Consider the following 13309-nt stretch of genomic DNA (forward strand, 5'->3'; position numbering starts at 1 on the left):
TTCAACACTTATGTTGCACTTAGGTTCAATAAATTTTAAAACTGTAAATTTCAAAGTGAAGAGCTGAACCTAAATTCCTAAACAAAGACTTTGCAATGATACAGCAACAGCAGCTTTTTTTTTGGGGGGGTGTCTAAAAAGTTATTTATAATGGCAATATTTATAGTCTTTGTAAAAGTCTTTAGCAATGTGAAGACTGAAGTCCGCCCATTTTTCTGAAAGAGCAGAACAGTCAACATGTCATGAGGTTACAATCTATCCAGAAGAGTGCTAGTGCCAGCATTTTGATTGCAGGTGTTGGCAATTATTTGGTTTTAAATCTAATTCTGAATGGAAAGTGCTAAAATATGAAATGCAATAGGAAACAACAACTGAATTCTTCCTGACAAATTAACAACATATATGTAATACATTAAATAATGAAGGTTTCAGAATATCACTCAGTGTTATATTATAGTTGCATTGATTTTTTAATATATATGTTTGAACTTTTTTACTGTGTTGACAGTTTTTGCATGAAAATAGAAAACCTCATAAACAGAGAAATCTGTCAGACTGATTTTAAAGTCAACATGTTAAAAATAAATAATATTACAGCTGAATTTAGAGTTCTTTAATGGTTGCAAGAAAAGAAGATGAATTCCAACAAGTTTTTAAAATTCTTTCATATATATATATATATATATATAATTTTTACATTCAAGGGAAAAGCTGTCTAAAATATTTTTCTCATAGTGGACTGCTGGGGTACATTAGGAAATAAGCTAAAACTGTTCCATGGATGGTTCTCAGTTCATTACAAGTCTGTTGCTCACAGTTACCAGGAATCATAAGTTTGATGCGAACCGTGGTTTGTCTCCCTCAGGCTCTGTGCTTAAGACTGTGGAAAAATCCCTTTGCAGACAGGCTGTGGGTGGTGTGGCCACCCGGTTTGGGGGTATGGCTCCTGAGGACATCTGTCTGAAGAGTGAGACACGCTGGGGGACGGTGGCCTGACTGGCTGGGGGCATGCTTGTACCAGGGGTGGGCTGTGGGAGGGAGGCAAGGGACTCTTCCACAGTGGGGTGAGGCCTGGTGATCAGGGTAGAGATCTCATGGGGCAGGGAAGGCTGCGAGGCAGAGAGGGGCCGCACCTCCTGGGTCAGATTGGTGTGGTAGAGGGCCTGGGTGCTCTTGTGTACCTCATTCTTCTGTGCCTGCGGTTGCTGCTGCATGAGAGAGAGTTGTGAGGTGGTTGATGAGACATACTGGAAAGTTCGACCAGCGAGAGGGCTCTGTACAGGTGGGCTGCAGATTGCAGTGGTGTAGGAGCAGGGTGAGAGGATGATGGCTTGCTGGGACATCTGTGTGCTGAGCGAGGTGGAGTGCAAGTTTCCATGAGAAAGGCTGCTTGTGGTGTAAATGGAAGGGGACTGCATCCTGATGTGTAATGATGAGGTGGCAGTGGAGGTGCTGGAGTTCAGCACAGGCATCTGCTGCAAGCTCACTGGGGCAATGGTCTGCACCATCTCTCTGTCATGCTTCACAATCTGCTTTAAGACCTCATTTTCCTGGTTGTTGAAAACCCCAGTGTTGAGGTCCTTCTGGAACTTCTGCAGGAGGATAGAGTTCTTCTTCCCTTTACAGAGAGGCAGAAGAGTTAGCAAGCCTGACACACAGAGGCAGACCCTCACTCTGACCTTGCATTTCAACCCCCATCACTGAGGGCCACATTGGCATTGTAAAAGCCTGAGCAAACACAGGGTTGAGCCCTGGCCACAGCTCAGCAGGGAGCCCACTGTGATAGGCTGCACTGCACCAATCTCCCCAGGACCCAAGGACTGAAGACCTCCTCCCTTGAGGCAGAACAGTGCTGAGCCTCTCCAGGTACCAGTGCTGCAGCAAGTCATGCTGGCATGCAGCTCCTGACAGCTGGTCTCCATGTACACCCAGTTTCCCCTCTCTTTGTACCAACATGGCAGGTTTTCATAACACCATTGTGCTCAGACACCTGAACTTTCTGTGCCTCTTCACTTGTAGTGCACTGCTATTACTACAATTATTCTGAAAGTGTAACCATGGTAATTTACTGAAAAACAGGGTGAAAAAAACCACCAGGCTCTGCATGTATGTCTTTCCCATTGAAAAATGATCCTAATTTCCACTAAACTATTACACAAGTTATAAATATATCTGCCATTTAGCACATTGCCTGGAACTAATTATTAGACATTAGTAACCAGTGACCACTAGCTTGCAAGAAATCTTCTTTTTAAATATTTTTGAATTAATATGAACTCACAGCTAATGTTAAAACTGCCTACACAATAAAGAATGCTATACACTGTGTCCTGATGTTTGCTTGATGGCTCTTGGTGTCTGCAAGATGTAGACACTATTCTGTGTCATCAGATGCACAGGAACACAATTGCACTCAATTGTTTCTTATTTTTCAATAAAATGGTTCATATTTTATCTTTTGTCCTGTGTAGATAGCACTTCAGATGGGATTACTACTCCAAGAGCAGACTGGACTTTACTACTAATATCACTTAAGCACATATTACTTTGAGTTGGACTACATTTCCAGACAGTCTTGAAAAACAAATTATAAGGCTTTGAAAAGTCTTGAAAACATAAATTAATGCACTGACTGTTCACAATCTGCAAAATACTAAAACAAGTCTATTAAATATTTGAAACCTGTATACATGTATTTATTTATTAAACATTTAATATATTAAACAAGTTTTCTTCCTAATTGGGATAAATATTTTAGGCATAGCTGCATTTTGAAACCAGCGTCAATAATGCTGATCAGAGTGCATTTCTCCTGACCAAAGACCATATATTTTTATCTAGTATGTCCTATTAGAGAAGTCCAGAATGTCTGGATGCACAACAGCAGACTCCACACACACTGTTTTGATAATCTGCCATATCATTCTGCCTTTCACTTGGATATCATTGGCCTGCTTTCCTGATTTCAAGTAGATCTCAGTAATGCCAGTGTGCAGCCATCAATGCTAGCAGCACCCATGTTGTGAGGAAAACAAGAGCCCTGCTGCAAAAAAAAAAAAAAAAAAAATCACTTCAACAAACATGGGTTTTGTGAGTGCTGAGAGACTTCAGCTCTTCCCAGCATTATAGATGTCACCTGTAAAGTATTTATGTAGGAAAATGTCATCCACTGCTTATGAAACTGCAATAAACCCTATGAGTGCTGAGGGCAGCAAAAGAAATGTGGGATTAATAAGTAATACTAATGAAAATTAAAGTATACAAAATAATCCTCAGAGGACTATGAGAGTTTTCCAAAAGTCAAAAGTTTTAAATACTAAAAAGTGAGCTTGCAGAATTTCTTGTCTGGACACATTTTATTCATAGATCAGCAGAACATTTACTGCAGCATAACAGAAACAAAATTGTGGGACAGGGCCTGAGAGGCAAGTCTCCAAGTATGGTCCAGCCGATAAGCAGGGATGTGCTGGAGCTTGTTGGCCATAAACCTTGGGAGGATGGCCATAAAACCTTGGGAGGACTGCTACTAACCTCGGGAGGACAAGGAATGTGAATAGATAACAACCGACAGGATGAGTCAGGCCGAGAAAAGATAAGGGAATGAGGAACAGATGGCCCAAAAGAGAAGTTGGGGCGAATGAAGAGACGGGACATAGCTTGATACAAGCAAGATGTTGATTTATTGTACACAATCACGAGTTTATATATGTTTTCAGAAGCTGCGCGCTTTAAACAGATTGGTTCTTTAAGCTAAGCATTACATACTAGGCAATCCCTAATTGGTTAACTACAAACAAAGAACACTTTAAGTAAGTTTCTACAGTCATCAATTAGCACAAACTTGTTACTTCTTGCAGGAGGGGGCCTGGAAATCAGGACCATAAGTAACAACCAGTTAGCTGAAAGGAATGTACTTGAGTTTGTAGGCCACAAACCCTGGGAGGACAAGGAATGTGAATAGATAACAATCGACAGGATGAGTCATGCTGAGAAAAGATAAGGGAATGAGGAACAGATGGCGCCAAGGAGAAGTAACAGGTTGCTGTTAATTGATGACTGTAAAAACTTACTTAAAGTGGCCTTTGTAGTTAACCACCAATCAGGGATTGCCTAGTATGTAATGTGTAGTTTAAAGAACCAATCTGTTTAAAGCGCCCCGGCCTCTGATAACATGTATAAACTTGTGATTGTACACAATAAATCGACATTTGCTTGCATCAAGCAGCGTCCCGTCTCTCATCGTGGCAAACTGGTGACCCCGACATGATGGGTTTATGAACCACCAGGCTGAGCGGCAGGTCGTGAGTCCCACAGAACGTTGAATGAGCTGCTGAAAGGAAGCAGGAATTGAAAAAAAGTCCCTCTGGAATTTAGAGGTGAGCTGTGGGAAACACGGGGAATCAGGCGTCTTCCCCCAAAAGAAACATATATGAGCTTATGAAAGCTCTCCTTAATAAGCATGAAAAGAATATTCCGGGGCATGATCTCAAGGCAATCCTTAGATGGGTACAGGTGAAAGTACCCGCTGTAACTGCATCTAATATTTTTACGTGAGAACTTTGGGATGATGTGGGGGTAAAACTATGGGATGCGGCTACATCGGGGGATGCTGAAGCGCAGCGCATGCTCCCATGGTGGAAAAGCTTTTTTAAGATTTTGAAAGCACAGGAAAAAAGTCACAGAGACAAAGCGGGGGGGGGGGGGGGGGGGGGGGCAGGGGGAGATGGAAACTCTCCTACAGTACCTCCATTACCGCCGGAGGACCCAAAACCGCCTGACCCCTTGAAGGTTTGTGCCACGGGTTACCCCCCAAAGGAAGACCCCTTTGATCCGGGGCTGGTGTGTAGAACGAGCTGAGGCATCTGTACTACGTGATGTCTCACATTCTGAACTGTTTGCCTTATTACAAGAGCTTGTCTTTCTCTTAGACTCTCGCCCTCACCCCTATTTTGTTATGCATGTCAGGGCACATACCTCTTTACCTGGCTTTATTACAGAAGGGAATCGACGAGCTGATATGCTCAATTTACCAGTACAAGTCCTACCAGATAGTCTAGCACAGGCTAAACTAAGCCATTCTTTCTTTCACCAGAATGCTGGAGGTCTCAAACGGCAGTTTGGGCTTACCTCCCATCAAGCGTCTAATATTATCGCCGTATGTCCTGACTGCCAAAGGCATTCTTTTCCATCCATAGCAGGAGGGGTTAATCCTAGAGGACTACAGAGCTTACAACTATGGCAAATGGACGTTACACATTATCCAGAGTTTGGTAAATTAAAATATGTCCATTCCTCTATTGACAACTTTTCAGGTGCTCTGTTTTCTTCTTGTTACACAGGAGAGAAAGCTGGTGATGTCCGCAAGCATTTGATGCATGCTTTTGCCGTCTTGGGCATACCCTCCCAAATAAAAACGGACAACGGTCCCGCATATATCTCAGCTGCAACAAAGGACTTTCTTGACTCATGGGGCATAACCCACATTACCGGTACTCCTCATTCCCCTACAGGTCAATCTTTGATTGAACACTCTCATCAGTCTTTGAAACGCTTACTACAACAACAAAAAGGGGGAATGGGGACTGCAACCCCTGAGGAACGAGTAAAGAAAGCTCTGTATGTTTTCAATTTTTTGAATTGTTCTTTAATAGATAATAATCCTCTGATAGTTCGGCATTTTAATGCGAATGCTTCACTTGAGGCACGAATTAAACCTCTGGTGTTGGTCCGTGATCCAGAAACAGGTAAGATTATGGGACCATATCCTCTTGTGACATGGGGAAGAGGTTATGCTTGTGTTTCCACAGAAAAAGGCCCCAGGTGGATTCCGGCGAAGAACATACGACCCTTCCGTGAATCCCTACCAACAATCATCCAGTGAGGACTCCGATCATCCTCCGGATCATCCCCTCGATCAACAAGTTTCTGAACCTTCTGGGATCACAAATAACTGAAGCAGTATAAACTGAACCCTGTGGACTGAAAATGACTAATCAATGTAGAGAAGTATCAGTCGTGGGAATTTATTGTACTATTGATATGGAGAAATAGTGTGAAATGGGGACAATGGACACCGACTGTGATTGTATACGTCTGCTCGGGAATGTGGGTATGGTGACTGGTCATGGGTGCGGTGTCTGGTCACATAGGCACACAGCTTTGAGGAGACGCCTGCCCCTCTTCCTCTAACAAAGGGGAGATGGGGGTGGGGTGGGGGGGACACGACACGGGACTGGACGGGACACGACACGCCTGCCCTTCTTCCTCTAACAAAGGGGCTATTTAAAAAAGAATGAGAAAAGGGTGAGAGACATTCCAAGGCTATCTAGAGGAAGGGAGTGCTAAGTCTCCTTGCTGGAGAAGATTGGATGGTCACAAGAACATGAATCACCTACAAACCTGCAAGACCGCCACATTCCAGGCAAAGGACTGATAAGCTAATTAACATACGAAGCGGGGTTTAGGTAACGAATATGTATAGGCGTTAATTGAATATTCATTTGTTTTATTGTATAAATGTGAGATGGTTCATCACTTTGGGTATGCACGCTTGTGGAGGAGCGATCCCCCGTGCACATGCGCGCAATAAACATACCTACTTTATAACTTTTGAGTTATAGAGTCTAACTCCGTACGTCACTATATGCGGGCGCTGTAAGCCTTGGGTCTTATGTGTGTGCTATAACTGTAAAAAGGAATGGTGGTGTAGAGTAGTATTAGCCAAACAATGGTGTGAAGGCTGTCTTGTTAATGGAATTAATACTGTTAGGTCCATGTAGCTTCGGACGCCTTTCTGTCCTGACTCCTAATACATCTGATTTTACAGCACCGTCTGTCTCATAGGGCAAAGCATGGCATTCATGCATATGCTCCCAATTGTGATGACTGCGTGGAGTTTTGGTCTTTTAGTCAACGCTTTGCTGCCTCCCTTTTTATGCCTGGAGCGGCCACTGGAAAAGCATTAGCGACTTTAGATAAGTTTGGCTGCTGGCTTGCTAAACAAATGAATGCTACTAGCAATGCATTGTCGGGTCTTTTATTAGATGCAGACAGTGTTCGCCATGCTTCACTGCAAAATAGGGCCGCTATAGATTTTTTGCTTTTAGCGCAAGGACACGGCTGTGAGGATATTGATGGCATGTGCTGCATGAATCTCTCTGACCACTCGGAATCAGTTCATGCCAGCATTCAACAACGTGAAGCTGGAGTCTTTAAACTTTCACAAGACAACAGCTGGGATTGGTTGGATAAACTTTTTACCCTGTTTGTTGCAGTGTCTACAAAAGTGGATAACACACTCAATGAAGAAAGTTCTTTTTGTGCAACAGGTAGGGGGAGATGTGGGACAGGGCCTGAGAGGCAAGCCTCCCAGTACGGTCCAGCTGATAAGCGGGGATGTGCTGGAGCTTGTTGGCCATAAACCTCGGGAGGACAAGGAATGTGAATAGATAACAACCGACAGGATGAGTCAGGCCGAGAAAAGATAAGGGAATGAGGAACAGATGGCCCAAAAGAGAAAAAACAAGTTTGTGCTAATTGATGACTGTAGAAACTTACTTAAAGTGTTCTTTGTTTGTAGTTAACCGATTAGAGATTGCCTAGTATGTAATGTGTAGTTTAAAGAACCAATCTGTTTAAAGTGCGCGGCCTCTGATAACATATATAAACTTGTGATTGTATACAATACAAAATTTTTAAGAAAGCTTTCATCTGGACATTTTATCCTTCAACTCAAGGAAAAGAAAAGATAGAAAGGTTTTAAGAATTCCAAACATGTAAAAAAAATAATAATACCTATCCTGTCAAGTCTATCAATTGCCACTGTTTCAAAGGCCCTTCTCATCATGGGGTACTCTTCCAGAACCTCGTTGAAGTTGTCCACTGAGAGGGAATACAGGCGACAGTACGTGTCTGCTCGTACACTGGCAGTTCGACGGCCCTTGGTCAAAAGGCAAATCTCTGGGAAGAGAAAAATTTAATACACACAGGAAACAAAGTTAGTGAACCATGTGAAACTTAAAAGCTAGGAAGTGACTTAACACTAACAGTACTCAGCAGCAATTTTTCTATTGCTGTCTACGCAAGGTTGCAGAGGCAATTCTGAAGATGTTTGATTCTATTTTTGCTACTCTGAAAAAATAACTAATCTCCTTTAAGAGCCATGTTTATAAGTTTTCTCAGTCTAGACGAGGGGACCACAAACTATGGCCCACAGGCCGGATACGGCCCCCCAGGGTCCTCAATCCGTCCCCCGGTATTTACAGAACCCCCCTGCCCCCCAGCGGGTGTTGGGGGGGGGAAACCAAGCAGCCACAGATGACTTCCTGGCACTTCATCCGCGCACCAGCCCCCTGTTTAAAAAGTTTGAGGACCCCTGGCCTAGACACTGATTTCATCAGGCCTTTTTAAAAATATCTTCTTTAAGTTGTAAGAAATGATCCATCCGCTGTCAAACACAGCTTGCTGACTCAGTTAACCCAAGTGATTATATTGATTTTTTTGGAAATACTCCACTGACAATCATTCACTAGATTTACTAAACTTATTTAATACATGATATCATGATATTTGAATATAAGAACTGCTCTAAGAAAAAATGCTTCAGGCATGAAAATGCCTTCTGTTATCTTAGGTTTTAAGTCCTAGGCATTTTGGGAGAGTAAACTTATGATTTTAGACTTTTTTTCCTCATTGGGCTAAAAAACTAGAACTCTTTTAACCTCCGCTTACTCCATGTGAATAGTCTAGTAGACTTTCTCTGCAAGTGCCTCAAGCAGGAATTCACCATTCTCAAACAGAAGAGACCAAAGCCATACGCAGAGTCCCAAGAAACAGCCCCAATCCTACAACAGCCAATTCCTGAACCCACAGGAAGAGGGTTACTGGATAAAGGCCAAAGCCAGTGCCTGAGGCTTATAACAGCAAAACATACAAGACAGAATAAGAAAGACACATAAATCCATCTTAGGGAAGTTTCCCAACTGAAGGCTTCAATATTCAGACATGTTACATGTTACTGTCTTGAGATGCTTCGGAACCCCCAGAGCAGCCCAAGCCTGTTGAAGTTGTGAAATAGCATCCAGAGCCTTCTCCCCAGTATAGGCAGATGCTCACACAACTTTTGAGAAGGTATCAATGGAGACATGAACGTACTGTAAACAACCAAAAGAAGGCACATGTGTGACGTCAGTTTGCCACTGATCCAAGTTCTGATATCCACGTGGATTGACCCCTTGTGGAAACATCAGCCCAGGACCCAATCGCTGACACTCCGGACAAGCAGCGATGATGGATTTTGCACCCTCAAAAGATATTTTAAATTGACAGACAAGTGCCCAAGCACCCTGATGAAAAAATTGATGAGACATGAGGGCCTGTCGTATCAGATCCGGCACTGGAGGAGTCCAAGTGGGAGCTGCAAGAGCATCAGCATGGGCATTTCCTTCACAGATGAATCCTGGCAATCCAGTGTGACTGCGGACGTGCGGAATGTAATATCTATGTGTATGTTGGCTCACTATTACCCATAATGCTTTAACAAAAAAAATAGTTGTTCTGAATTTACCTCCTTAAGCAGTGTGCAGTCAATACATCACGTGACATCTACAACATAAGCAGAGTCTGTAACAATGTTTACAGCACATAGAGAAAACATTTTAAAGACAACAATGACAGCACTAAGTTCAACCAATTGAGGTGATCCCTGTGTTAAGTGTATCAGTTCTCGCCATTGCTTCCCATCATGCCAAATGACCACTGCCTTTCCCAGTTTCCCAGAAGCATCCGTAAAGACCATAGGGCCTTGCACTGGGCCATCTGCTGCCAGCAGCTTTTGAAGTATTTGTATGTCCGAATAAGTTTGCAACAATTTATGACTGGGAAGATGATAGGATATATGTACCTTAAATCCTTCCAGAGCTAACTGAAACAGTAAACTGTTTGCCAAATACCAGCTTATGTAATAGTGTTCAATAGGAATTATCAAGTAATTAGGATACTGGCCCATGAGTTGAACACACGGTGTATGTCCTTTGGTGATGATTTTTGATACTAGTTCAATCTGAGTGCTCACTGTCTTCCGTGGTTGTACAGATAAAAATAACTATTCTAAGACATGTAGCGGATCCTGCTAGCACTCATTCCATTGGCCCAACAATCCCATGGGATGATAGCTAGCAATGACAATATATAAACTTATTGGAGTTTCTAAGTCTACACAGAGTACCCTTTTTTGTTGCAGACCATCAGCCACCCTCTCTAGGGCTGAGGTGGCTTCTTTAATTAGTGATCGGGGAGACATTAAATCAGTGTCACCCTTCAATAGATCAAAGAGTGGTTTCAATTGGTCTGTTGTAAGGCCCAAATATGGCCTTACCCAATTTATGGTCCCTAATAATTTTTGCAAATCATTTAGGGTTCTGACATTTACTCGGAGCTGGATAGACTGTGGCTTAAGTGTTTGATATAGCACTTTATCTCCCAAGTATTTCCACGGGGCTTGTTGTGGAATCTTTTCTGGTGCTATACGTAGCCCAAAGGTGGCCAACAACTGCTGCAAAACTAGATACACTTGTTGAAGTTCAGCCTTATTTGCAGCCGATACAAGAATATCATCCATATGATAGCAATGCACTTGTGGAAATTGTTCCTGTACAGGTGACAATGCCTTTGCTACATACCACTGACATATAGTAGGACTGTTTTTTATACCCTGCGGCAACACCGTCCATTGGTATCACTTACAAGGAGTCATACTGTTTCTGCTAGGTATTGAAAAAGCAAATTTACATTATCAGCTTCATGTAAAGGAATACTGAAAAAACAATCTTTTAAATCAATTACCAAAATGTCCCAGTTTCATGGGATCATCATTGGGGAAGGCATGCCCGATTGCAGGGCTCCCATTCCCTCCATTACATCATTTACTTTCCTTAAATCTTGTAACAGGCACCATTTGCCCGATTTCTTTTTTATCACAAACACAGGGGTATTCCAAGGACTATGGGAAGGTTCTAGGTGACCTTGTGCTAATTGTTCTTCTACTAACTGTTGGAGGGCTACACACTTTTCCTCAGGAAGGGGTCACTGTTCCACCCAAACAGGGGTATCTGTCTTCCAAGTCAAAGGCAGAACAGGTCTTTGTACACCCTCCATCACAGCGGCCCCTATTAAAAATCCTTCTGGGTACCAATGATAACTCCCCATTGTCCCAAAACATCCCGTCCCCACAAGTGCAGAGGGACATCAAGCACGTAGGGACTGATTGCTGCTGTCTGGCCTTCAGGGTTTCAAACTTGCACCGTATACTACTGACTTTGGACACTTTGTGTCACACCACCCACTCCTGCCGAACAGACAGGCCAAGAGCAAGGCCAAATGCGTGCAGATATAAAAGTTACATCTGCTCCCATGTCAATCATTCCGGTCACCTGTATTGTGGAAGGGGTCCCTTTGGCTAAGGTGATTTTAAAGGTTAGAGTTGGTCGAGCGTTTTGTATGCCCCGAGTCCAGAAAATTTGTGGTGTTCCTGTTGAACCAAACCCTTTTTGCCCCAGACTTTGTCATGGGCATAATTAACTTGCACCCAGAAAGAAATTAATTGTGCAATCCAGCTACCTTCAGGAATTGACATGGGGGGTGGTCCACACCATTGCTTGAATCTGACCCATATAATCAGCATCAATGACTCCTGGTAAGACAAACAAATCCTGTAATGTTACACTAGAGCAAGCAACAGTGAGCTCAATCTATTGCCAATGGGTCCCACAGTATTCAGTGGGACCTTATGTACTTTATCATCCTCTATTGTGATGGCAGTTGCTGCGGTAACATCCAATCCAGCGCTCCCTGAAGTTGGGGCTGCAAGTTGGCTGCATAAGCCTGGAATTGTTGTGGAGGATTCATTTGTATCATCACACGGTTCCTCCCTGCATTCCTCCCTCCATTTCCCTGCTTTCTGTTGCCACCTGCAAGTAACTGTCCTTGAGTGTTAAACTTAGAACTACAGTATTTTGCAAAATGCCCTAGTTTGCTACATCAACAGCATACCAAACCAGAGCCATCACTCCTTCCTGACCTCGATCTCTTGGGACAGTCCTTTAAGTGACCTTCTTGCCCACGTGTGTAATAATGGCAGACAACCCTGACTGCATCAGCAAAGGTCTCTGCCAGATGCTCCATTTGGAAGGCAGCGGTTCCTACCTTCCCACATACATCCATTAATTCTATTAAAGCGAGATTACAATTTGCATGTCTGCAATCACCTTTGTGCAATCCTCATTCGCATTGTCCTTAGCTAATTGAACTAACAATGCTTCCTTAGCTGCCCCATTCTGTATTTGCTCATCCAAGGAGTCTCTCAACCTATCTAGGAATGACACATACCCCTCATTTGGACCTTGTTTTATTGTGGTCCACAATTGCTGTGGAGCGCCACGATCTGGGACCTGCAATAAAGCTTGGAGAGCTAACTCTTTTTCCTGCTGCAGGACTAAAGGATGTAAGCGAGCTTGTAACTGAGGAGAGTTAACTGGAGCCTCCCCCATCAATTGTGGAATCCCTGCCCCAAAACGTGGATCATCCTGGGGGTATTCTAAATTCATCAATGATTGCTCATTTGCCAAGCACCTCCAATTTGACTCAAAAAGTAACATTTGTATAGGGGGTCAATATAATTTGCACAATCATACAGCAATCATAAGCAGTAAGCTCTGCTGTGAAAAGACTACGTAACAATGATTGAGCGTAGGGTGAGCCTATTCCACACTGCATACAGGTTGATCTTAATTCTTTTATCACTCCACAGCTGAAAGGTTACCACTCAGGGGGAGCATTACCATCCCTTCAAAGCACTGGGCAGGCTAACACCCTGCCCCCCATGGCAGTTGTGGCATCAATATCGCCTTCCACAAGTGCTTGTTCCCACAACTTTTTCCAGAATTTGGCAGGATCTGGTCCCGATGCATTAATTCGGACTGGTTGTTGAACATGACCTGAGGTCTCCTCCAATAAGCCTATCACAGGTGGCTCAGGATCACAGTCAGGCAACAGGACAATGACTGGATTCCCCTGCCACCCCAGAGGGAAGCAACTCTGCCTGCTCAACCCAGCAGCGCTCTGCTACTCCTGTCAGCCCTGACTGTGTGAATCAGGCGATGGCAGAGAATCTGATGGCACCGAAGGTACCTTATTGGGCATCATCTCTGCAACCAGGGATGTGGGTATTTCAACTGCAGCCTTTGTCTCCCTGTCCGCTTCTGATTGTTCAAGTAAATCTAAGACCAATCTCCATGCTGTCAATGATGCTGTA

At 43.4% G+C, this 13309-nt stretch overlaps 1 protein-coding gene across 1 annotated transcript in view; it reads right to left on the reverse strand.

The window, feature by feature from the left end:
- Positions 1-230: 230 nt before the first annotated feature.
- Positions 231-13309, reverse strand: part of LOC130141878 (potassium/sodium hyperpolarization-activated cyclic nucleotide-gated channel 1-like) — a 194435-nt gene continuing 181356 nt past the window's right edge. The window contains exons 7-8 of the mRNA XM_056323145.1: positions 7795-7959; positions 231-1618 (exon numbers count right to left, since the gene is read on the reverse strand). Of these exons, the coding sequence (XP_056179120.1) occupies positions 828-1618; positions 7795-7959 (956 nt within the window). The 3' untranslated portion in view covers positions 231-827. The remainder of the gene's footprint in view (positions 1619-7794; positions 7960-13309) is intronic.

The sequence above is a fragment of the Falco biarmicus genome, chromosome W (genome assembly GCF_023638135.1).
Source record: "Falco biarmicus isolate bFalBia1 chromosome W, bFalBia1.pri, whole genome shotgun sequence".
NCBI lineage: Eukaryota > Metazoa > Chordata > Aves > Falconiformes > Falconidae > Falco > Falco biarmicus.